Source organism: Rhincodon typus, chromosome 3 (genome assembly GCF_021869965.1).
Source record: "Rhincodon typus isolate 14 chromosome 3, sRhiTyp1.1, whole genome shotgun sequence".
Taxonomy (NCBI): domain Eukaryota; kingdom Metazoa; phylum Chordata; class Chondrichthyes; order Orectolobiformes; family Rhincodontidae; genus Rhincodon; species Rhincodon typus.
The window spans coordinates 4,487,300-4,513,557 of NC_063334.1; the positions used below are offsets into that span (position 1 = coordinate 4,487,300).

General features: G+C 43.3%; 1 protein-coding gene across 5 annotated transcripts in view; it reads left to right on the forward strand.

Moving 5' to 3' along the window:
- The first annotated feature begins 22,491 nt into the window (after positions 1 to 22,491).
- mfhas1 (multifunctional ROCO family signaling regulator 1) overlaps positions 22,492 to 26,258 on the forward strand; it is an 84,766-nt gene continuing 80,999 nt past the window's right edge. For 3 of the 5 annotated variants that reach the window (XR_007266220.1, XR_007266221.1, XM_048621007.1), the window contains exon 1: positions 22,494 to 25,629. Coding sequence is in view for 2 of the 5 variants with exons in the window: in XM_048621007.1 (XP_048476964.1) it covers positions 22,701 to 25,629 (2,929 nt within the window). In the remaining 3 variants the exon portion in view is untranslated. Of the gene's footprint in view, positions 25,630 to 26,258 lie in introns of all 5 variants that reach the window. The other 2 variants (XR_007266223.1, XM_048621015.1) reach the window with 1 other exon arrangement.

A 26,258-nucleotide genomic window follows, 5' to 3' on the forward strand; every position in this document is an offset into this window, starting at 1 on the left:
AGTAGCGTGGTGGCACCACTGATGGATTTGTTAAAGAAGAACATGAAATTCTGGTGGACAGACCAACACTAGGAGGCATTTGAGAATTTAAAAGCAGCGTTAACCACCGCACCGGTTTTAACCATGCCAAATTTTTAGAAACCCTTTGAAGTTGTAAACAATGTAGTGGTTGGAGTTGTATTGTTACAGGAGGATGATTGTGGAATTGAAAGGTTAATTGGTTATTTTTTAAAGAAACCTGATATCTACCTGAGAAAATATTCAACCATTGAAATGGAATTATTGAGTTTAGTATTGGCCTTACAACATTTTAATATTTATGTTGCAAACAGTACATCAGAGATAGTTGTGTTCGCTGATCACAACCCTTTGACATTTTTGGAAAGATTTAAAGACAAGAACAGCCTATTTCGTTGGAATCTTATGTTACAAGCATTTAATTTACAGATTGTACATGTTCTGGGTCGTGAAAATGTTATTGCGGATGCATTACCGCAAGTTTAAAAGGAAAATGTGTATGGAAGATTGACACAGTAGTGTTCATTGTTTTATAGATACGTATATAGAACTAGAATGAAATGTGTAACTCGAGATTAATGACCTATGTATCTAGTAATAATGGTGTTAAGATTTAGAGTTAAAAATAAAGAAGCCATCTTTTCATAATGATGGTTTGAGAGTCGGTCTTCCTTTTGTCTGTCTGCTTGCTAGCTGACTTCTCACACTCTGATTGAGAAAGGTATTTTCATTTGCAACACCAAAGGTACAGCGGCACTCATAGCTAATATTCCTGACACAAGAATTTGACAGAGAAAGGCGTTCCTGACTGAGGATCAGCGGAGAGAGTGCAGAGCATTCTAGAAGACTTGTCCTGACTGTAATTTTCAGAGATTAAGTTTTAATTTATTTTTCTTATTATTTTGGTTTATATAAGTGGGACTTATATGTTGTTCCACTAAAAACCATTAGAATTTTGTTTATTTGGAAAGAGTTAGTAGTTAAAGGGGGATTGTTTGGTTTGTCAGTAGTTCTGTTAATTTGTTTACTGTTAGAGTTAGATAAATAAATTGCTACTTGTTGACTTTACAGTGAGTATCAGGGATTTCTTTCATTTAAGCTCTCATTTATAACAGGTTGGGGAGGTGATTGGTAGGTTATACCACTTTTAACACTTCCTTTAACAGATTATGAGGCAAGGCGAGCTTCTTTGGGTGTTTTGGTTTTAGTTATCAGAGGGGGGGTTGATATCTCCTTCTTAATAGTGGTGAGCTGCCTTCTTGAACTGCTGCAGTCCACCTGCCGTGGGTTGACCCACTAACCCTTTAAGGAGGGAATTCCAGGATTTTGACCCAGCAAAACTGAAGGAACAGCCATGTATTTCCAAGTCAGGATGGTGAATGGCTTGGAGGGGAACTTGCAGGTAGTGCAGTATTCCCATGTATTTGCTGCCTTTGTCCTTCCAGTTAGAATAAGTCAGGGGTTTGGAAGGTACTTTGTAAGACATTTTGGTCAATTTCTGCAGTGCATCTTGTAGACAGTACACACTGCTGCTACTGAGAATCAGTGGTGGAGGGAGTCGAAGCTTGTGAATGTGGTGCCAATCAAGCGGGCTGCTTTGTCTTGGATGGTGTCAATGTTCTTGAGTGTTGGTGGAGCTGGACTCATCAAGACAAGTAGAGAATATTCCATCTGACTTCTGACTTGTGCCTTGTAGATGGAAGACAGGCTTTAGGGAGTAAGTATCTGAGGTATCATGAACAGTGGTGAATGTTGTTCAATAATTGACAAACATCCCTATTTCTGACATTATGATGGAGGGAAGGTCATTGATGAAGCAGTTCAAGATGGTTGGGCCAAGGGCACTACCGTGAGGAATTATTGCTGAGATGTCCTGGAGCTGAGATGACTGACCTCCAACAACCACTATCATCTTCTTGGAAATGAGTCCTATCAGTGGAGAGTTTACCAGTTGAGCCCCATTGATTCCAGTTTTGCTTGGGCTCCTTGATGCCACACTCAGTAAAATAGGGCCTCACCTTGGGAATTCAGCTCTTTTTCCGTGTTTGAACCAAGGTTGTAATAAGGTTGGGAGCTGAGTGGTCCTAGTGGAACCCAAACTGGGTGTCACCGAGCAGGTTATTTCTGAGCAGGTGTTGATGACACCTTCCATCACTTTACTGATGATCGAGAATAGACTGATGGAGCGGTAACTGACTGGGTGGATTTGTCCTGCTCTTTGTGTATAGGACATACCTGGGCAATTTTCTACACTGTTGGGTAGATGCCATATTGTAACTATACTGGAAGTGCTTGGCTGGCGGAGTTGGGGGGTGGGGGCGGCATGTTCTGAAGTACAAATCTTCAGTACTGTTGCCGTGATGTTGTCAGGGCTCTGTGCCCTTTGTAAGATTCTTGAAATCACACACAATGAATCGAATTGTCTGAAAACTGGCATTTGTAATACTGGGGACCACTGGAGGAGGCGAGATGGATCATCCACTTGGCACTTCTGGCTGAAAATTGCCGTGAATGCTTCAGCCTTATCTTTTGCATTTATATGTTGGGCTCCTCCAACATTGAGGATGGGAATATTTGTGGTGCCTACTCCTCCAGTGAGCTATTTAATTGCCTACTACCCTTTGTGACTGGATGTGGCAGGACTGCAGAGCTTAGATCTGATCCATTGGTTTTGGGATCACTTAGCTCTGTCTGTCACTTCCTGCTAATGCATTTGGTGGTTTCACCAGGTTGACACCTCATTTTCAGGTATGCTTGGTGCTGCTCCTGGCATGCCCTCCTGCACTCTCCATTGAACCAGGGTTGATCCCCTGGCTTAATAAAAACTAAAAGAACTGCGGATGCTGTAAATCAGGAACAAAAACAGAATTTGCTGGAAAAGCTCAGCAGGTCTGGCAGCATCGATGAAGAGAAAATCAGAGTTAACGTTTCGGGTCCAGTGACCCTTCCTCCTTTCAGGTCACTGGAACCGAAACATTAACTCTGATTTTTTTTCTTCACGGATGCTGCTAGACCTGCTGAGCTTTTCCAGGAATTTCTGTTTTTGTTCTTGATCCCCTGGCTTGACGGTAATGGTTGAATGGAGGATATGCTGGGCCATGAGGTTGTAGATTATGCTGGAGTACAATTCTACTGCTGTTGATATCCCACAATGCTTCATGGATGCCCAGTCTTGAGTTGCTAGATCTGTTTGAAGTCTGTCCCATTTAGCACAGTGATAATGCCACACAACACAATGGAGGTTATTCTCAAAGTGAAGGCAGGACTTTGTCTCCACAAGGACTGTACAGTAGCCACTCTCAGCAATATGGCTATGGACAGATGCAACTGCAGCTAGCAGATTAGTAAGGATGAGGTCAAGTATGTTTTTCCCTCTTGTTGGTTCCCTCACCACCTGCCGCAGACCCAGACGAGCAGCTATGTCCTTTAGGACCCAACCAGCTCAATCAGTGTTGCTGCTACCGAGCCACTCTTGGTGATGGACATTGAAATCTCCCACCCAGAGTATATTTTGTGCCCTTGCCACTCTCAGTGCTTCCTCCAACGGTTGTTCAACATGGAGGAGAGTTATTCATCAGCTGAGGGAGGATGGTATGTGGTGACCAGTAGGTTTCCTTGCCCATGTTTGAACCTGAAGCCATGAGACTTCATGGGGTCCACAGTATATGTTGAGGACTCCCAGAGTTACTCCCTCCCAACTGTATACCACTGTGCCACCACCTCTGCTGGGTTAGTCTTGCTAGTGGGACAGGACACATCCAGGGATAACAATGGTGTTGTCTGGGAAATTGTCTGTCCAGTATGATTCCGTGCATATGACTATGTCAGGCTGTTGCTCTCCCAATTTTGGCACTAGCCCCCAGATGTTAGTAAAGCGGACTTTGCAGGGTTGACATGGCTGTTTCTGCCCTTTTCTTTTCTGATGCCTAGGTCGATGACACGTGATCTGTCCAGTTTTATTTCTTTGAAACTTGGAAGCTGTTGATACAACTGAGTGGCTTGCTAGGCCATTTCAGAGGGCAGTTGAGAGTCAACCACATTGCTGTGGGTCTGGAGTCACATGTCAGCCAGGCCAGGTGAGGACAGCAGATTTCCTTCTCTGAAGGAGAGTAGTGAGCCAAATTTTTATTCTTAATTCCAGGTTTTTTTAAAAGTTGAATTCAAATTCCATCATCTGCCATGGCAGAATTCAAACTCAGGTCTCCAGGACATTGCTGAGTTCCTGTATTAATAGTCTATAATAGTACCACCAGGCCATCCCATAACTCCCCTGTGTACTCGTTTTAACTGTGATTTCCAGGAAGACTGGGAAATTCAAATTTGAAATTATAAACCTATGTTAATATTGTCCAAACTGAGTAATTCAATACATGTTGAATGATAAGCCACTTCTCCTGAGCAGGTCACTTGTAGGTAGCCTCGTGTGATACAATGAAATGCAGGTCAGCAGGCTGTATCCAGTTTCTGAAGAGCAATCGGTTTCATCTGTTTAAAACCCCTCCTGCCAAACACCCTCTCCTAACCCCATGTGCTTTCCTGCACTTTAAAATTCAATTCATCCTGTCCGTGGACATCTTTCCTGTGACAGAAGTAATTTCTACATCGGCAGGTAGAAATATGTTGAGAGATAAGAAAAATTGGAAGGGTGTGTAAAACAGGCTGTCAATTTGTCGTTATGTATTTCTCAGCCCTGGTCTGTTAGCAAGTACGTACACCGCTACATCCTGCGTTCAGGCACTTCAGGACAATTATGGGAGAGGTGTTCAATATACAAACTAATGAATGGTATCATCAACAACTAGGATTTATGATTTTACATCAAAGGTTCTTTGTAAATGCAAGGTGTTGTTTTTGCCATTGATCATCCAATAATATCAGACAGAAGCTTATCCAGAACTCTGTGCCTGCCCCATCTCGTAACTGGTTCCAAGTCAGCATTTGGAAAGTTATGATGATGGATTGGAACCCTGGAACACTATGGGTGTTTTTAGCCCTTAGTTCGAAAATGTGTTTTTTTTTGCTACAAGAGACAAAGTAACTGCAGTTATAACAATTACGTGAGAGGAAAGCATGTAACATCTAAAGATGTCAAAGAAACCTCAAACAGACTGGACTGTGATCGCTTGTCACTACAAAGCTAATGAGCAGCTTCTCATGGTCAACAGCATCCAACCCCCTGCAGATTATGTCTCAAACTGCAAAGACAGGGATTAAAAAGCCAGTTTTAACTTTACTAGAGTGTGCTAGTTTAACTGAATGTTCACGTGTGTACAGCATGTATTTGAATATTAGCATGTTGCAAAGGTCACATTCAAAGAACTACTCTCTAATCACTCGTGTTGCAAGTGAAGACAGTCTCTCTCACTCTGAATCGAGAAGTCAGCTAACAAGCAGACAGACAAAAGGAAGACCCACTCTCAATCCAATTGCTGGAAACTTGTACATAAAAGAATCAGGAAAATGGAATTTCAATCAGTTTGCAAAATCAAGAATGATGAAAACAGTTCAACTATTAACATCAAAACAAATGACCAATCCCTACAACAGTCACAATGTTCAACTGTCTGCTCATTATAAACAATTCAGAAATGAATCCGTCCGTCTGATTGTTTAACTGTTATCTTTTGTATTCACCTCTTATTTCTAATTTACATGTGTCTTGTATTATTAATGATTTACAAATTTAGGAATTAATAAACTCACTGCTTTTGGTGATTAAGAAGGACTGGTTAAATTGTCTCCTTTTTAAACACTTAATTGAAAGTGAGCAAATATACCTATGTTGTTCCAGATTCCTCCCTCAATGGAACATTTCACTATCTATGATGTCTAAATTCCTCAATCTTCTAAATTTTTCTATTAAATTTCCTCAAACTTTCTCTTCAGTAAGAGAATTTCTCCAGTCTGTTCACAGAACTGAAGTGCCTTGTTCTTGTTCTTGGAATCGTTCTCATTAATCTTTTCTACACCCTCTGTAATGCTTTCACATCCTTCTTAAAGTGTGGTATTCAGGATTATATTATACCCAGTCCTACCCTTTTTGAGCTGGATCTCTTGTTCCCCTTCCCCCAGACCCATGCCTAAACTATATTTCTGTGCATCAGCAATTCAACAGCCTTTACATTCTGTGCTTTCACACATGCACACTGTAAACCTAATTCAGAACTTACTGCATTCCCTCATTTCTGAATCCACCTAATTCCAAACTATTTCTTATTCTCTAGCTTCTACCCAAAACAGATTAAAACAGGAATTGCCTACAGACAAGCTCTACACATAGACAGAGGCTCCAAAAGCTTGTGTTTTCAAATAAACCTGTTGGACTATAACCTGATGTCATGTTGTAATTTCTGACTTTATTCTTGCGCAGTTTGTCTCTCCCGGTACTTTGTACACCTGTTTTCCTTTCATTTCTAATGTTATATTTTAGTTCCTGTCTCCCAGCCAAGTTATTTTAAATCCCCTCCAACAGCTCTAGCAGACTACCCCGTGAAAACATTGATACGTCCCTAAGTAAAAACCAAAAGAACTGCGGATGATGGAAATTAGAAATAAAAACAGAAATTGCTGGAAAATCTCAGCAGATCTGGCAGCATCTGTGGAGACAAATGAAAGCTAACATTTCAGGCCCAGTGACCTTTCTTCAGAACTTGATATGTCCCTATTGAGTTGCAACCTGGTCAGATCCCATCTCCCCAAAATGGGTTAAATATTCCAGGAATCTAAAGTTCTCCCTCCTAAAGTGCGTCTCCAGTAATATATTCATCTATTCTCTCCTGACTTCTATACCCACTAGTGTTTGACACGAGGAGTTGTCTCCTGAGATTAGAATTTTTGAGCTCTGGCTTGCTTCCTTCTGAGCTCCCAAAAGCTAATTTCAGAGTCTCAATTCTCTCTTTAAGTTGGTACCAAAGCAAACTGCAATCTCCACAGTGATTCCAGCTACTCCTCAAGCTCTGAAACCCAGAGCTTGTGCTGTTAACAACATTTCCCCTATATATGGTTGTTCGAGATATGATGGGAAGTGTTGCATTATGGTGTACAATGTCCAGCACAACAGTCAGATGGATCAGAATGCCTTTTCCTGTTCATCATTTCTCTTGTGTTTGTAATGTAATAAAGGACAAATCAGCATTCTTTCAGGACACAGCTATCTTACCTCAAATGCCAGTCATAATGTTCATCATCGCTCAGTTGCACCTTGTCACATCTCCATTTCTCAGCTGTTAATTTTAATGTTTGGCAAAGGCAGGATATGGTTAATCTAAGCTGCTATTAATGTCCACACTAAACCTGGAATGAACTTTTACTTCTGGGGTGTGGATTCAGACCAGTGAGAAGAGAATCTTCCCTTACCTCCTGTTTTATGGTTCATCTATGAAACGTGTTTGACCCTCACTACAGTTACAATCACAGTTTCAGGCAGCAGAGAGTGTCTTTCCAAGGTTGAGGAGATGGCCCAATTTTTAAAGACAACTTGATTCATATGATAAATAATACCAGGCTTAGAGGATTCAATCATGACCTGATACATCGTCCCTTGAGTAGAGAAGATTGAGGTGTGATTTGAACAGTGTTGTAAGGTAGAGGAATGGAAACAATTTCCTCTGAAAGGGGAGCCAAGGATGAGGGAATTTAACACTCAAGCCAGATCATCTGGAGTGAAATCAGGAGGCACCTTTTCACACTAACAATAGTAGTATTCTGGAATTCTTTTCCCTTAATGGCTCTGGATGCTGGGACAATTAACGTTTCCAAATCCAAGATTGATAGCTTTCTTTGTTGGGTATATCAAGATATCTGGAGTAAAGGTAAATGAAGGTAAAATGAAGATCAAGCATAATCTATTGAATAGAGCAGGCTTGAGAACAAATGTTCCTATGTTCCTGTTTCTATGGTTCTGTAGTTACATTAATACCCTAGGTGGCAGTGTTTACTAACTCATGAAATGTACATTTACAGTATGAAAGACTTGCATGGTAAGAGAAAGGGAAGGACAATTTAAACTGTTTATGAAATACAATACTATTTAGATCACTGCTTGGTCCTGGGTGGTGTAAAATATCACAAGCACTGTTGATCTAAATGGAAGTTTATTCTGCACTGCGTGTTAAGAAAGACTTTCAGAAATAATTCTTAAATTACCTTTTACTAGTTTGTACCTCTTTTTTGATGATAAGGTAAGGCATCATAAATATATAATTATACTTTGTATTTAGAGCACAGAAACAGGACAATTGGCTGATGTGTAATTTTTCTTTCCACCCCTTCTTCACCTAAACTGTCATGATGTGCTTCTCTTTCTTTCACTTACAATGGATTATCTACAATTGTATTAAATGCACCTATACTATGATTGCACAAGGCTTTGGGGAGACCACACCTGGAATACTGTGTGCAGTTTTGGTTTCCATATTTAGGGAAGGATATGTTAGCATTGGAGGTAGAACTGCAAATGTCCAATAGATTTGCCCTTGGGATCTAAAGGTTATGCTATCATGAGACCATGAGTAATTTTTTGATTTATATTCTCTCAAATTTAGAAGTATAAAAGGTAATCTCATTGAAATACATAGGAATCTGAAGGGACTGGACAGGGTAGACACAGAGGATGTTTCCTGTACATGCTGAATCTAAGACACTCTTAGGATAAGGGTATGATCATTTAGAACTGAGATGAAGAGAAATCTCTTTGCTCAAATGTCAATCTTTGGAATTTTCACAGAATTCCTACAGTATGGGCCATTCGACCCAACAAGTCCACACTGACCCTCCAAAAAGCATCCCATCTAGACCCATCCCCGATCTTTTCTCTGTAACCCTGCATTCCAATGCTAACACGCCTAACTTACACATCCCTGAACACTATGGGCAATTTAGCATGGCCAATCCACCTAGTCTGCACATCTTTGGACTCTGGGAGGAAACCGGAGCACCCGGAGGAAACCTACGCAGACATGGGGAGGATGTGCAAACGCCACACAGATGTTTGCCTGAGAGTGGAATCGAACCCGGGTCCCTGGCGCTGGGAGACAGCAGTGCTAACCTCTGAGACTACCCTCGGCATTTGTGGATGCTCCATGTTTGGATATGTTTAAAGCTGAGGTAGATTTTTGGTCTCTCAGGGAATCAAGAGATATGGGAAGCAGGTGAGAAAGTGGAATTGAAGCCCTTGAACAGCCATGTTCATACTGAAATGCAGAGCAGCATCACTGGGCCAGACCATTTACTCCTGTCCCTATCTCTTGTGTATTCACTTCATCTATTCCTTGTGGTTGTGAGTTCCACCCTCTAACAACTCACTAGGATTCTCTTGAATTCTCTGCTGGATTGTTTAATCACAATCTTATGGTTATAGCCCTTAGTTTTCGTCTTGCCTGCAAATGGAAATGACTTCTCTATGTTTGCCTTATCAACCCCATTCATTATCTGGAGAAAAGAACAGTCATTTGTTGAATCCATCCTGGCATGAGTAACCTCTCAGACCTGGTGTCATCATATCCCCACAGTGCAGAAAGATGCCATTTGGTCCATCGAGTCTGTACCGGCCTTCGAAAGAGCAAATTCAGAATTTCGACTCTGCAAAGTGCTCCTTACTAACATCTGGAGTCGAGTGCCAAAATTGGGAGAGCTCCCACACAGATTAGTCAAGCTACATCATGACAAAATCAGATTCATGGGATCATACCTTTCACACAATGTCCAATACAACATCACCACCATGCCTAGGTAAATCCTGTCCCAATTTTTGGCTGGCCCAGCCAGTGATACCCACATCCCAAGACTGAATTTTTTAAAAAATCCATTACCCTCAAAGTTTAAATCCTTCTTCTTAATAGTTTGCAAATATCTCAACATATTTATAGTATAGATCTTATTTTGGATCTATCCACAAATAAAGAAATAGCACTATGAATAGCCCTTTCCAATTTTCCATATGTACTAAACTTCTACACATGATTAATCAGTGTTTGAAATCTAACGCTGAGCTGTCTGGGCTTGACTGCTCAGATGGCAAAGACAGGAGGTGCTATAGATTTCTTGCTCTCAAATTAACACCGTTAGGTACTGAGACAGAAGAATCATCAGATGAACAAAGAGCAAGGTCCATCCAGTTCATTTTTACCTATTCTCTTATTAACTTGTTCAGAGGTGTTATTACACACCTCTGGAGCAGGTGGAGCTTCAATCCATGCCTCCTGGTTCAGAGGTTGGGACACTACTACTACACCACAAGGACCCCTAGTTCACTTTTTATATCCAGAAATGTTATCACACACAATTGAACGATTTCCTTCTCTCACCATCACCAAATCACTGGGTTTTTTTTCCCATCTATTAACCACCACCCGCATTTCCAATTGGATAATTTACACACAAAGTCCGTTTAGGGCCCCTAGTTTGCTTTTTACTATTAGGATTGAAAATGTTTGTTGATTAATCATGATAAGTTATCTCTATCAAATAGACACAAATCAAGAAGACATGAGGTAAGCATGCTTCATTTATTGCATATCATATCTTGACTTACTGATATATTATATCCCAAAGAGGTTATTTTCTGAACGGAATCTCGTTTACTTTGAACATATCGGCCCATCCATTGCCTTCCTCAAGTGGCGATTCCATAGATTGATACTTGCTGTCAGGATAATGGCTGTTACTTTAAACTGAAAAGACAGGACAGGTCTAAAACCTGAATGGTAAAGGACTGGAATTTGCTAATTTTTTTTTCCCCCAACTAAGCCATAGCATTAACATTTCATTTCCAGATTCCTTGACCAGAGAGGATAGATCTATCATAGGAACAATTTCTAATTAAAAGCAATGGAGCTGGGGTCACAAAGGTTCAACCAGACATGAACCTGACACCACAGCAGCCACAGGGATGGAGAGGAAACCTGGGAGTCGTTCCTGGGTCTCACTTTTAACTGGAGACCCTGTTGTGCAAATCCAAAGTACTACAGTGAGGCGATATTTCCTAAGGATAGGAGGAAGCCACCAGCCCGTCCAAACATACCGGCATGGCTGGAAGTGGCCAAACAGAAGAAGGTCATCCCAACCAGGAGTCAGTGCACCAAGAGGATCCAGAACCTTAGGAGAGCAGGAAAAGTGCATGGCATAACAGTTTCAGATGTCAAACCTCGCATTCTGACCTCTTCAGCATTTCCTGCACAGAATTCCATACATCAACACACTTGAAGCTTCACTTAATTCCCTCTCTCCACTGAAAGCTGAGAAGGAATGCTCTGGGCACTAGTCACTCACCTATCCATGGCTGCAGCTCTTCAGTTTCTCTGGTCAAAGGTTTTTGAGCTTGTATTATGAGGAAACACATCCGCTGCACATTCACCTGGTTATCACAGATGAGTTGTGTCTATCTTGGGATTGAGGTCCACTGGAGGTTAAAGCAGGAATGCTGAGCTAAAGAGACATCTAATTGCCTATTTGCATAATCAATTTACCTTTCCAATACCTTCAATCCAGCTCTAGTGAACCCTGAAAGAAAGTGGGATGATGTCAGGACCCTGAGCCAAAATAACTTTTCAGGAATTTCACCCACATGTACTCTAACTTACCAAGCTTTATCTGTGATTCAGCTGAAATTGAACTCCCTTCCAGTGTAGGCCATGTTCTTTGGTTCTGCTGTTCTGGACAAGGTGAAACAGCTTTTCATTATCTGAGTGTTTTATATTCTTAAATACAGTAATCATATCATCTCTTACCTTTCTTTTTTCTAGTGAGAATATGATCAAATTTATTCCTTGCACTTCATAACGCAAACCCTCCATCCTGTTATTCATTCTGGTTATAGAATCATAAAGTCATACTGCTCAGAAACACACCCTTTAGTTCAACTCATTTGCACTAACCAGACATCCCAATCTGATCTAGTCCCATTTGCCAGCATTTGGTCATATCCCTCCAAACCCTTCCTAGTCATATACCCATCCAGATTTCTTTAAATGTTGTAATTGTACCCGCCTCCACCACTTCCTTTGGCAGCTCATTCCATACCACTCTCTGTGTGAAAAAGTTACCCCCTCAGGTCCTTTTTAAATGTTTCCCCTCTCACCTTAAACCTATAGCCTCTAGTTCTGAACTCCCCACACCCTAGGAAGAAGACCTTGGTTATTCACCCTATCCATACCCCTCATGATTTTATAAACCTCTATAAGGTCATCCCTCAGTCTTTGCTCCAGGAAAAAAATATCCCCAGTCTATTGAGCCTCTCCCTATAGCTCACACCCTCCAAGCCCAGCAATATCCTTGTAAATCTTTTCTGCACTCTCTCAAGTTTAACAACATCGTTCCGATAGAAGGCAACCAGAATTATATGCAGTATTCTGAAAGTGGCCTCACCAATGTCCTGTACAGCCGCAACATGACATCCCAACTCTTATACTCATTGTTCTGACAAAGGAAGGCAAGCATTCTTCATCCTGTCAACCTGTGACTCCACTTTCAAGGAACTATGAACCTACACTCCAAGGTCTCTTTGTTCGGCAACACTCCCTAGGACCTTACCGTTAAGTGTATAAGTCCTGCCCTGATTTGCTTTACCAAAATAAAACAGCTCACATTTATCTAAATTGAACTCCATCGGCCACTCCTCAGCCCATTGGCGCAGCTGGTCAAGGTCTTCTTGTACTCTAAGATAATCTTCTTCACTGATCATTATGGCACACCACTGGTCACAGGCCTCCAGTCTGAGAAACATCCATCCACCACCACCCTCTGTCTCCTATCTTCAAGCTAATTTTGTATCCTTTCAATATCTTTTGGTATTGCAATGACAGAATTTAAATGACATTATTTTAATGTCAGCACCAATGTTTTCTGAAGTGTGGAATAATATCACAATTTTGGCTCAATAGTGACTATCCTCTAAGTAGATCCATCTTTTGGCTTTCTTTCTTACAGCTGAAGTTAATTGTAATAGTTTACCACACAAGCTTCAGATTATGACTGAGTCAAACAAGACAAAAAGAGAAACAAGAACGGAAATTACTGGAAAAGCTCAGCAGCTCTGGCAGCATCTGTGGAGAGTAATCAGAGCTAATGTTTTGGGTCCAGTGACCCTTCTACAGAGGAGAGAAAGAGAACCACGTCTCACAATCACATGCTGCCCACAAAAGTTCTTGAAATGGTATTGTCCCAGGTAATTTATTCTGTCGATTTTGGAAATGCTAGGATGAGTGGCACTGTAATATGTGATGTGATTACTTGCTTATCCTATTTGTGGTTCCTAAATCTGAAACATTAATTGAAGACACAAGTTATTCCCATGTAACAACATGGTACAATATAGCCACTGAGGCTTGGCTCTGTGTACATATAATTTGTAGTTCAGGACCAGATCTGTAATCACAAAAGTTTAACTAATCATTTGCTTTTGGTTCAGGGAAATTTGGATTTAACAGCCAAAGACTCGGGATAGGCTTGCAGAATCAGGGGCTCAAAATATGACAAAAGAAAGAAGACGTCCGAGAATACAATTCTGTGAGGTTCTACACCTTTCACAAAAATGTATGACACTCGCCTCATTTTGGATCATTCCAAGATTAAAGTCTGTGTTAGAGAAAACAAAAAATGCTGGAAATACTGAACAGGTCAGGCAGTAACTATGAAGAGAGAAACAGAGTTAACAATTTGGGTTGAACAGGACTGGGAATAGTTAAGACATTTTACAAGTTTCAAGCAAGTGAAGAGGAAATGCGTGGAAGAGAAGAAAAGGGAAGGTCTCTGACAGGATAGAATATGAAGAAGTTTACATAACCAAAGAGTTGGTCGTACAGAGCCAAGGCACTTTTAAAGGGACAAGAAACAAAAGCTGTGACTAGAAGAGGTGTGAGTAGCAGAATGATGAACAGCTGCCATCCAAAAAGCAAAAACAAAAGAAAAACAGAAGAAAAAAAACAAAATAAAAACAAGAGTAAATGAATATATGTTGATAACCTACTCTCAAAATGGAGGCAGAATATTTGAGGAAGTGAAGAGACAGAGATGAACCAAGTGAAGGTTAAAGAAGGATGGGATTTGAAAGCAAAGTTGGTAAGTTGTCCAGTTAAGGGCAAGAGCAGGAAGTGGCACCAACATAGTCATTAAAGTATACTTTTAGACTTGCTGCTATATAAATGCTCTGAACATCACATGTTCCAGACTGCACTTATACCACTGTGCAACATTAAATTATACAGTACAGTTATCAATGGATGTAAAAGCAGAACCCACTTGGTTTCTGAACTAGCTATTAGGCTTTCTACTATTTCCTCAATTGTGCCTTTCCGCTTTTTCATAACACGGTGATAATAATATCAATAATTTTGAAATCTGATGTCAACCATTAAGCTGCTTTATTTCTCTGACTGCAGTGAACTTACAGTACAGTTACAATCAAACCCCACTTATTTCACTCAGCATTTACTTCCCTCGTTGGAACATGAAGAACAGAAATAAAGCACACACCCATTCCAAGTACATTTTCTGGGCTTGCTTTCATGTTTTTGGCATTCTACCCATATTTCACAACAACTAAATAATAAAACTAAACTTATCTTACCTTCCAACTCCAGGCTCAGGCACGCACCTCACAATCTTTTGTTTAAAATTTGACTAACTTTGTGTATTACTGATATAAATCTGATTTAGAAATTTGTTGATGCCAAGTTTAAAAGCTATGTCAGATATTCCATTTGGCAAAGTCAAATAGAAGTCTCATGAGCGAGACCTAAATCCACACCTTTTAACTCAGCAACAAATATGCAATCCACTGGCTATGTCTTAAAGCCTAATGATTCTTTCCTCTTCCATCCATGTAAGTACACACTGCTGTCATTGAGCCAATGGGAGAAGGACTGAATGTATATGTTGATGGATGGAATAGCGTTCTTTGTCCTGGGTGCTTCTTGTATACAGTGTTGTATTCAGGCAGCTGTAGAGTGTTCCATCATACTCCTACTTTATGGTTGGTGGAAGGCTTTAGAGAAGCAGGAGTTGAGTTATTTGTTTTAATGTGGGTTCATCTATTCAAGTAAGCCCAGACCAGGCCTCTTCCATCAAACAGATTTATTAACAATCCTTACTCGATGACTTTGCAGCAGGCATTTCTCCCATGAACAACTCAAATGCTGACTTTGTCTATCACATGATTACTGAAGTCACAGTTAGATCACTGAGGTTCATCTGTATGTTCATTAAACCCTGCCTCTACATCTGTACAGCCTTGGGTTCCATTATTAACTGGAAGTATTTTCCTAACATTATTGACTGGAAACATTTAACTTAAAGCATTTCTAACCCCACCATCTCCTAAAAAGTCAAGTTTACACATTTTCAATCATCTGTGGCGATCTCACAGTTCACCCAAATCCTGTCGTATAAAATGGATGGAAGGGTGACAGTCTGTGGGCTGACTTTGAATCCTCAGAATCTCTGGGCACTCTTACTAAAGTAGATCATCATTATTGTGTTTCAGAACTGCTGAAGGACTTTCCTACATGCTTGGAGTTCATTGCTTTCTGTGGTTTCACACAATCTGCAAGGTCTCATTAGGCTTGAGCTGCCTATTGACAACTGAAAAATCATTGTGATAGTTGAGTGTCCTGTCACTTTCATTGTGTCTTCAGTAACCTCATGACAGTGATTCTTCATCAGCACAGCTCTTCACACAAACTGACATCACTGTCAGGATGGCGGAAGAACACTATTCATCCTGCTGTTGAAGAAAATCAGAGGGACCTTGATGTATTGCAGCAAAGTTTGGAGAAATGGGTACCACAAAACTTTTTTTCTTGAAATGTGGACCCAGGCCTGACAGTGATATCTTCTCTATTTCACCCCCTGGGTGTGTATCATGGCTAGGGGTTTCAAGCAAAATAGGCTGACAGAATTCCTCACAGAATAGAATCTACTTATCAACTTGACATGGAGTGTCTTGTGCCAGCCTTAGAAATTGTCTATAAGCCTGCCAACTCAACAAATATCAATAAGATGCAAATAAGCTCATTAATAACTTTATTACTGTAGTTAATGAGTACAACCTTCAACTAGTAGGGTTCTGCCTCTAAGATCCTGGAAGCTGATTCCTGATAGATGAACTTGCCAAACTGGCCATTTATCAACCTGAAAGTTGGCTGGGCATTGCTGCATATGGACACAAGTCACCTCAGTACTTGGGGAATTGTGGATTGTGCTGAACACTGTGCAGTCATTGGCGAACATTCCCACTTCTCACTTTATGGTGGAGGGTAGGTCACTGATGAAACAGCTGAAGATGGTTGGGCCTAGGATGCTATCCTGAGGAACCCCTGCAGTAATGGCCTGGGACAGAAATGATTGCCCTACACAAACCATAACCATCTTCTTTTGTGCCAGTTATGACTCTAACCAGCAGAGAGACTTTCCCGAATTCCCATTAATTTCAGTTTTGCTAGTACTCATTGATACTACACTTGGTCAAATATTGTCTTCATATCAAGGGCGGTCACTCTCAGCTCATCTGTTTAGTTCAGCTCTTTTGTCCATGTTTGAATCAAGGCTGTAATCAGATCAGAAAATAAATGGCCCTATTGGAAGCCAAACTGAGCATAAGTGAGCAGATTATTTCTTCACAAGTGCTGCTTGAGAGTCAACAGCAACTTCCATCCTTTCACTAATGTTTATGAGTAGACTGATGGGGCGATTATTGGTCAGGATAGAGTTGCCCGGCTTTTTGTGCACAGGGTATATACACACGGGTAATTTTCCACATTTCCAGATAGATACCAGCAGTATAGCTGTACAGAACAGCATGGAAAATTATGTGGTCAGGTCTGAAAACAAGTCTTCAGTACTATTCCAGAGTATTGTCAGTACCCATAGCCTTTGCAGTACCCAGTGTCGTCAGCCATTTCTTGATATCACACAGAGTCAATTTTTACAACTGCATTGTAACATGTTATCAGACAGCCCCTCCCAAACCCACAACTTCTACCACTGACAAAAGCAGCAAACACGTGGGACCACCACCAACTGCAACTTCCTTATTAGCCACACATAAACCTGATTAGAACCGTCGCCATTCCTTCACTGTCACTGATTCAAGATGGCGGAGGCAGAGTTTGGGCTCCTCAGCCCAGGGCTCATCCATTCATCCGCTTTTTTCTTTTTTGTCCTTCATCTTCCTCTCTCTTTTTTCTAAGATTTTAAAGAGTCTCTTTTTGATAAGAAAACTTATTTTGGAGCAGCTGAGAGCCAGACTGGAGCAGGCCGGAGGCTGGAGTGGTGTGGAGCTTTTCTGTATCTAAGATTTGTACCTAGGTACAACCAAGATGATGCAATGAGGGGCGACATTGTAAACTTTTCACTGTACTCCTGTACCTGACTACATGTGACAATAAAACCTAGTTCTAATTCACTGGGTCAAAATCCTTCTCTAACACTGTGAATGCATCTACACCACAAAGACTGCAGCACTTCAGGAACACAGTTCACCACAATCTTCTTAAGGGCAATCACGAATGAGCAATAATTGCTGACATTGCTAGAGATGCCAACATCAGTGAACAAATTAACTAGAAACATCTGTCACATTTGAAAGTGAAATTTCTATTTCTGCTATTAAATCTTTACAATCCAAAGTTATTTTTGGCATTAAGCTGTCATTAGAGGGTAAATTACAACAACGTAAAGCGGAAAATGGTAATAACAAATAGGTAATATATCAAAGGAGTAAAATTGTAACATGGCAAAGGAGTATAAAAACAACACCAATTCATATTTATATAGCACCTTTAATGTAATAAAATGTGCCAAAGTACTTTACATGGATATGATAGAATAAAAGATACTATAATAAGGAGAAATCAGGGCACATGACTAAAGGTCTACCAGGTGGGTTTTAACACCTATCTTACTGGAGGTATGGGACATGTATATTGAAGTGTGGGAATTGCTGTAATATATATAAAGCTTGAAGATGTTCTGTAACCCACTAGAGTGAATTTTAACCTTCAGTGTTGAGACTTACTTCCCATATGTGAGTTTGAAATAAGTGGTTGTGTCCTGTTTTCCTGAAGTCTTCTTATCAATTTATTGATTTGTCCCCAAAACAAGGTCGACAGGATTTTGGTGCGAGTTAAGACATGAGCTCCAGAGTTTTGAATAATCTCAAGTTCATGGAGGGTTGAACATGAAGACTGACCGATGGTGCATTTGAATAGTCAAGCGGAGAGAGACCAAAAACATAGATGAGGGATTCAGCAAAAAGTGAACTGAAACAGTGGTTAATGTGAACAATTTTATGGAAATGAGAATAGAGAGACTTACTGATGCAATGGATACGTGATTAGAAGATTGTCTCAAGGTCCAATACAAAATAGTTTCAGTCTTACCAATATTTAATTGAAGAAAATATTTCTGCTCATTCAATCCTGGATATCGGATGAGCAGAATGAAAGTTTAGAGACTGTTAGTGGGTTGAAAGAGGTGATGGTGAGGCAGAGCTTGGTGTTATTAGTGTGCATGTAGAAACTGACATAAGAATATAAGAAATAGAAGCTGGAGTAGGACATCTGGCCCATCGAGCCTGCTCTGCCATTCACTAAGATTATGGCTGATCTTTTTGTGGACTCAGCTCCACTTACTTGGCTGCTCATCATAATCCTTAATGTTTTAGAATATCACTGTGGGGCAATATATAAACAAGAAATTGGAGGAGTCTAAGGAGAAATCCTTGAGAGCCACCAGAGGAAATATTATGGGAGAGGGAAGAAAAGACAATGTGGGTGATTCTCTCACTGTAATTCAACAGATGAGAATGGAACTAGGTGAGAGCTGTTCCAGCTAGTTGGACATCAGTGGAGAGATGTTGCAGGAAGTTGGTGTAATGTAGCAAAAGCTGCAGACAGGCCGAGATGGAAGATGAAGGATAGTTTGATTTTGTCACAGTCACATTGGATGTCATTTGTGATTTTGATAAGAGCTTCTTCATGATAATGGCAGGATGGAAACTTGATTGGAAAGGTTCAAACATGGAGTCTCAGGTAAGATGTGCATAAAATATTGGGAGGCAACAACACTTTCAATAAATTGGAGGAAGAGTAGGGAAATTGGTGATGGATCAGTAGTTTGCAAAGATGGTAGGATCAAGGGTTTTTTTGAGGGGAGGGTTAATGATGACAATTTTGAACGGAAGAGAGACAAAACCTAAAGCTATAGAACCATTAACAATGTTAGCAAACCACCATTTCCAGGGCTACTAGGAATGAGAAATAAATGTTGACACACAGCCAGTGACCCCAACTTCTACTTAAATAATTAAAAAAACTAACATGGGAGTCAGGAAAGAAAGTTGGGTTATCAGTTGATTAATTTGAATAGGATTGAGGAAGCAGGATGTGCGACTCATCAACAAGATCAGCACAAAGAGGGCATGGGGAGAGACAGGAGAGAAACTAGAGAAAGATATAAAAGTTCAGCCTTGGGCAGCAAGGAGACCAATAGGATATTTGGCCAGTAGGTTCAGGAAAGGGAGGGATGTGTCACAGGTAGGTCATCATATTGTCTCAGTCCTGGTGATTCTTCACCGGTTGGTGCTGGAGATGAGGGAAAGAAGTCAGAGTATATTTTTCCATTCCAACAACATATATTTTTGTAAAAGCCTTTGATATTAAAAGAATTCCAAGATAGTTTACAGGAGCATGATAAAACATAACACCAACAACAATTTATATTTATGTAGTCCCTTCAATGCAGTAAAACATCTGAAGGAGATTCACAGGAGCATCGTAAAATAAACTATGACTCTAAGCCACATAGGAAAATATTAGATGAAATTCTTGGTTAAAGAGGTGTTTTTAAGTAATGTCTTAAATGAGGAAAATGAGGTAGACAGAGGGAGAGATAGAGACAGGGAACTCCAGAGCTTGGGTCTAAGTAGCTGATGGCATGTGATTTAAATCAGAGGGCTCAAGTGGGTAGTGTTGGGTTTGTTCGCTAGAGGAGTTTACAGAGATAGGAAGCAGCAAACCATGGAGGGAGTTCAAAATAAGAATTAGTATTTTAAAATGAAGATGTTGCTTGAATGGGAGCCAATGTAAATCAGCAAGTACAGGGGTGGTAAGGAATGGGACTTGCTGCAAATGATGAGGCAGGTTGCAGAGTCTTAGATGACCTCAAGTTTATGGAGCATAGAATTTGGGAGATTCATCAGGAATCCAATAGAATAATAATGATGGTTTTAGGAGCAGATGAAATGCAACAGAACAAAGTTGAGTGATGCTAAGGTCGTGGTTTCTGTGATGGCATAAATATGCCTACTGGATGTTGCTGGAATAGAGAGGAGTAATATCAGGTGAGGCAGGAGCCTGATAGTCCTAGTACAGACTGTAGCACTATATAGTTCAAAGTAGACCAGTCAGATGTGGTGTTGCATATCTGTTCAAGTCTGCTTAAGGGAGTGGCACGGTAAAGGTTAAGTTTGGAATTGTTTAAATGGGGGAAGATAAAAATGCGTTGGAACAGCAAAGGGATCACATTTTAATATGAAGAAATTGACAGTGAATGATCAGATTTGAATAAAGAGGAATTTGCCACAATGTGATCCTTTCACTCTCCATTCATTGATCTTAAGACAAGGTCTTAAAAGAAAGAAGATAGAATCCCGAAACAGGCCATTCAGCCCAACACATCCATGCCGACTCTTTGAAGAGCATTCCACCCAGACCTACCCTTTCCCATGGCTAGTCCACCTAATTTACACCACCCTGGACACTATGGGCAATTTAGCATGGCCAATCCACTTAACATGCACGTCTTTGGACTTGGCCAACATTGCCTATCTCATACGCTGCAGGTAGGGATGCCCCGAGACATGGTACATTGGCAAAACAATGCAGACGCTACGACAACAGATGAATGGACACTGTGCAACAATCGCCAGAAAGGAATGTTCCCTCCCCGTGAGGGAACACTTCAGTGGTCAAGGCCATTCGGCCTTGTATCTTCGGATAAACATCCTCCAAGGTGGACTTCGGGATACACAACAACGCAGAGTCGCCGAGCAGAGGCTGACGGCCAAGTTCAGTGACCATGAGGATGGCCTCAACCAGGATCTTGGGTTCATGTCACGATACAGGTGACCCCACAGCACTATACACGCTCATGCATGCATACATACATGCACACTCACCCACTCTAACACGCTCACACACATGCACGCACACTATCCCTCTCCAACCCTACCCACCACCCCCCCCCCACACACACACACTCTCTCTCTTCCCCACCTCACTCACACACACACTGTCCTTCCCCCCTCACACACACACTCTCTCTCCCTCCTCACGTGTGAATCTATGGGGTGAATCTGTATTTGCAGATACATTTTATTTTGTTCAAAAAGCACACAATTTATAGACAGTCAGTCAATATGTCGTTTTATAAATTCCTTTCTTTAGAAATAAAACCAGTCTGACTCCAAACTAAAACACAAACACATTCTAAACAAAGTCTCACACCTAACATGCATTGTCTGAACACGGATAATACCTTTAGTTCTCTCACGACTGGGATTTGAAAGGAATTCGGGGATTTACATATGCATGTTAATCAATTAAAACCTTCTATCTGATTAAAGATTTAACAGCATCTTTCGTTTGTTTAGTACATCCTCATCAATGATGTGAACCTTTGATCTTTTACTTATAAATTCTGTGTCTGATATAACCTCTTTCTCACTAATACCGGAAGGAGGAGTGAGGCTCCGAAAGGTTGTGTTTTCAACTAAACCTGTTGGACTGTAACTTGGTGTCGTGTGATTTCTGACCTGGTCCACCAGAGTCCAATCCCGGCACCTCCACATCACATCTTTGGGCTGTGGGAGGAGACCTGAGCACCCGGAGGAAACCCACGCAGACACGGGGAGAATGTGCAAACTCCACACAGGGGGTGGAATCGAACCCAAGTGCCTAGCGCAGTGAGGCAGTCAATGCTAACCACTGAGCCACCGTGCCACCCTAGATGTCAGAAACAGTCTCATAATTTAACAAGAAAGGAGTAGTCAGGAGAGATGGTGGTGAAGTGTCACCAGTGTAAATTTTAAAACTTTCAGATGCTGTCATTAAGGGGCAGAATCGAACCGGGTCCCTGGTGCTGTGATGCAGCAGTGCTGACCACTGAGCCAAAAGGGTGAAAGAGAGGGAACTCAATTTAATAAATCCATGATTCGAAGAAACCCGACAATGATCTGCTAAGCTCACGCTGTTTGACTCTAAGCGGCCTTACATGCTCCAGTTGTAAAAGTGATACTGTAGGGAGTAGCAGGAGAGGAGAGGAGGTAGGGGCGAGAAAGGAAGGAAGGGTCGGAAGGGAGGTGGGCAGAGGGGAGGGGAGAGGAGGGAAGGGAAGGGAGGGGGGGGGGAGGGGGGGGAGGGGGGGGGAGGGGGGGATGGGGTGGGGAGAGAAGAGCGGGGAGGGCGGCGGCAGCAGCTCCTCCTCCCAGGGCAGGCGTGGCGTGCTGCCTCCTGAGAGGCTCAGATTGAGCCTGGAGGTGGAGTAAGAGCGACGGCCTTTCTGTGCCGAGGGGTGTAGGCGGTGGGGCTGCTTGTCCTCTCCCACACCGTCTTCCCCCCCCCCTCACCCGCCGCCGTCAATGAGAGCCGGGGTAAGATGCGGCTGCCGCCAGGGACTGGGAGGCCGCGATGGAGAGGGGGAGGGAGGAAGCGGCTGAAGATGTAGGGGCAGGAGGAGGAGGAGGAGGAGGAGGAGGAGGAGGGAGGCAGCCCGAGTCTCTCAGGATGTCGGAGAGCGGCGGGGGCCTGAAGACGGTGCGGGTCTGGAGGGAGGCGGCTCGCCGCTGCCGCAAACTCCACGGGAACTGGCGCCAGCTGAGCCAGAGCGGCCCGCGGCTCAGCCTGCCTTCGGACATCGGCCGCGTCCAAGTGCTCAACCTGGCCAACAACTCGCTGCTCGAGCTGCCCGACGGCCTCGACTCCTCTCTGTCCGAGCTGCGGGCGCTGATCCTGCGGAGGAACCGCCTGAGGCGCCTGCCGTCCCGGCTCTGCGGTCTGCCGCTGCTCGACGAGCTCGACCTGGCTCACAACTTGCTGTCGGGGCTGCCGGCCGAGCTGGGGGGCCTGGGCCGCCTCCGCCGCCTGTGCCTGAGCCACAACAAGCTGCAGCAGCTGCCGGCCGAGCTCGGCGGCCTGTCCGCCCTCGAGGAGCTCGACGTCAGCTTCAACGAGCTGCGCCAGCTGCCGGCCAGCCTGGGCCTACTGGCCAGGCTCCGCGCCCTGGACGTCGACCACAACCGCCTGAGCCACTTCCCGCTTCAGATCCTGCAGCTGGCCGAGCTGGAGGAGCTGGATTTCTCCGGGAACCAGATCCGGGCCTTGCCCCGGGACATCCCGAGGCTGCGCTCCGTCAAGATCCTGTGGCTGAGCAGCCTCCGCCTGTCGTGCCTGCCCGACACCTTCTGCGGCCTGGCCGCCCTCGAGAGCCTCATGCTGGACAACAACAGCCTGCGGGCGCTGCCCGAGCGCTTCGGCGAGCTCGGCCGCCTCAAGATGATCAACCTGTCGTCGAACCGCTTCGAGGAGTTCCCCGCCGCCCTGCTGCAACTCACCGGCCTGGAGGAGCTCTACCTCAGCCGCAACGAGCTGTCCGTCATCCCGGCCGGCATCGCCGCCATCAGCAACCTGGCCGCCCTGTGGCTCGACAACAACAAGGTGCGCTACCTGCCCGACTCCATCGTGGAGCTCGCCCACCTCGAGGAGCTGGTGCTGCAGGGCAACCAGATCGCCATCCTGCCCGACTCCTTCGGCAGGCTCTCCAAAGTCAGCCTCTGGAAGGTCAAGGACAACCCCTTGATCCAGCCGCCCTACGAGGTCTGCATGAAAGGCATCCCCTACATCGCGGCCTACCAGAAGGAGCTGGCGCTCTCGCAGCCCGCCGTCAAACCCAGGCTCAAGTTGGTGCTGATGGGCTCCAAAGGCGCCGGCAAGACCTCCCTCAGGCAGTGCTTGGTTGGAAACGCACCGGGTACCCCTGCACCTCACGCCAAGGGCATCGAGGTGACCCAGTGGGTGGCGGATGCTGAGAAAAACCTCACCTTTATTGTCTACGATTTGGCTGGGGACCAGAACTACGACCTTATCCAGCCCTTCTTTCTCTCCCCGGGCGCTCTCTACGTGCTGGTGGTCAGCCTGAAAGCCTATGCCCCCCATCGGTTCTACGAACTGGTCGGGTACTTCTTGCACTTGCTCGGTGCCAGGGTCCCTCACGGGGTCGTATGTGTGGTGGGAGCACATGTGGACCAGTGCAATGACAAAGAGGTGGAGGAAAAATGCCTGGACATCCATCATCAGATCGCACTCCAGGAAAAGCGAGATGTTGAGTCCATGCAGGCTGTGGCAGAGAAGGTGGATGGGGCACTGGGGCAAGGGCTTGAGCTGCGAGCTACAAGTCCACATGCACCCTTTTATGGAGTCTCTGATAAAAATTTGAGGAGGAAGAAGGCCCAAGTGCAGTACCTATTGAACAACCGTCTTCAGATCCTGTCCCCAGTTATCACAGTCAGCTGTCAGGGGGACCATGTTGGAATAAATCGCTTGAAGGAGAAACTGCTTTCTGTGGCTGAACATCGAGAGATTTTTCCGAATCTGCACAGAGTCTTACCTAAATCCTGGCAAAGGTTGGAGGAACTGCATTATAAACCTCAAGAACTCTGGCTTTCCTGGTGGGACTCTGCCAGGCTGGGATTACAAGCTGGTCTTACTGAGGACCGACTCCAAAGCGCCCTGTCCTACCTGCACGAAAGTGGCAAGCTGCTGTATTTTGAGGATAGTCTGACTCTCAAAGAGTGTGTCTTTCATAACTTGACCAAGCTGATCGACATCTTGAATGTCTTCTTCCAGCGCGATGCCTCAGTTCTGCTCCAGAAACTCCTGGCAGATGCCAATATTGATGAGCTGAGGGCAACACAACTCCACCATTATGTGGAGGGATTCCTGCTTCATGGACTGCTTCCTCTGCACATTATTCGACTGCTTCTCAAGCCACACATCAAAACTCAACAGGATCTTCATTTGATTCTGGAACTACTGGAGAAGATGGGACTCTGTTACTGCCTCAACAAACCTAAAATTACCCCTATAAATGGTGTACCCATTTGGTTTAAATTCCCCTGTTATGTGAAAAATGAAGTTCCTCATGCAGAAGCCTGGATTAATGGGTCCAACCTTTCTGGACAACAGTTAGCAATTGAACAGCTCCAGGTGGAATACAGTTTCCCTTTTTTGTTCCCACCAGGCCTATTTGCCAGATATAGTGTACAGATCAACACTCACATTGTACACCGGTCAGATGGCAAGTACCAGATCTTTGCTTACAGGGGCAAGGTTCCAGTGGTGATCAGTTACAGACCAACCCAAAGTAGTCTGCAAGCAGACACCTTATCTATTGCTAGTCATGCTTCTTTGCCAAATATTTGGACTGCGTGGCAAGCCATAATTCCTCTGATGGAAGAACTGAATGTACTCCTCCAGGAGTGGCCGGGGTTATACTTCACTGTGCATGTCCTGTGCTCTAAGTGCCTTAAAAGAGGGTCCTCAAATCCTCACACCTTTCCGGGTAAGATATTTTGATAATTAGGAGCAACTGTCTTAACACCTCTTGTACGTGTGATTCATTAAGCTTTCAATGATGTATTTATTTGTGCTGTAGCTTCATTAGATCTTTTCAAGGCTTGGATTTGATAGAACCTTTCAGTTGGTAAGGATTTTGCCTCCCTTGATTGCTCAATGAGTTCATCCACTGAATTGCTGAATTCTGTTGAACAGAGATTTCTGATTCAGTCCTGGCCTGTGATTTCCCTTGACAAGAAGAGTGCTAGAACTAACATTATCCCCTGTAGGGTAAGGTGATTCATCTGAGGTTCCCATTCCTGAAGACTTTTTAAGTTGCTGCACCATTGTTAAAAATGCAAGCTGGGACTCTATAGTTAGCTGTCCTGATTATAATCCTGAATTCTCATTCCTGCATCCAGCAACCTGCTGGTACAGGTGAGGGATTGAGGTAAAATCAACCCCCACTGCCTTTGGGGAAGATGACCGTGAACCCATTTACCATTGTTTCCAGGGTCACCGATAAAGCAAGGATCCATATATGTCAGGGGAGGCAATTCAATGACAGACTTCTGGAGTGGAGATCTTGGAGGGTAGTTAATCTGTGGAATTCTCTTCCCCCGAAAGCAGGGCTGG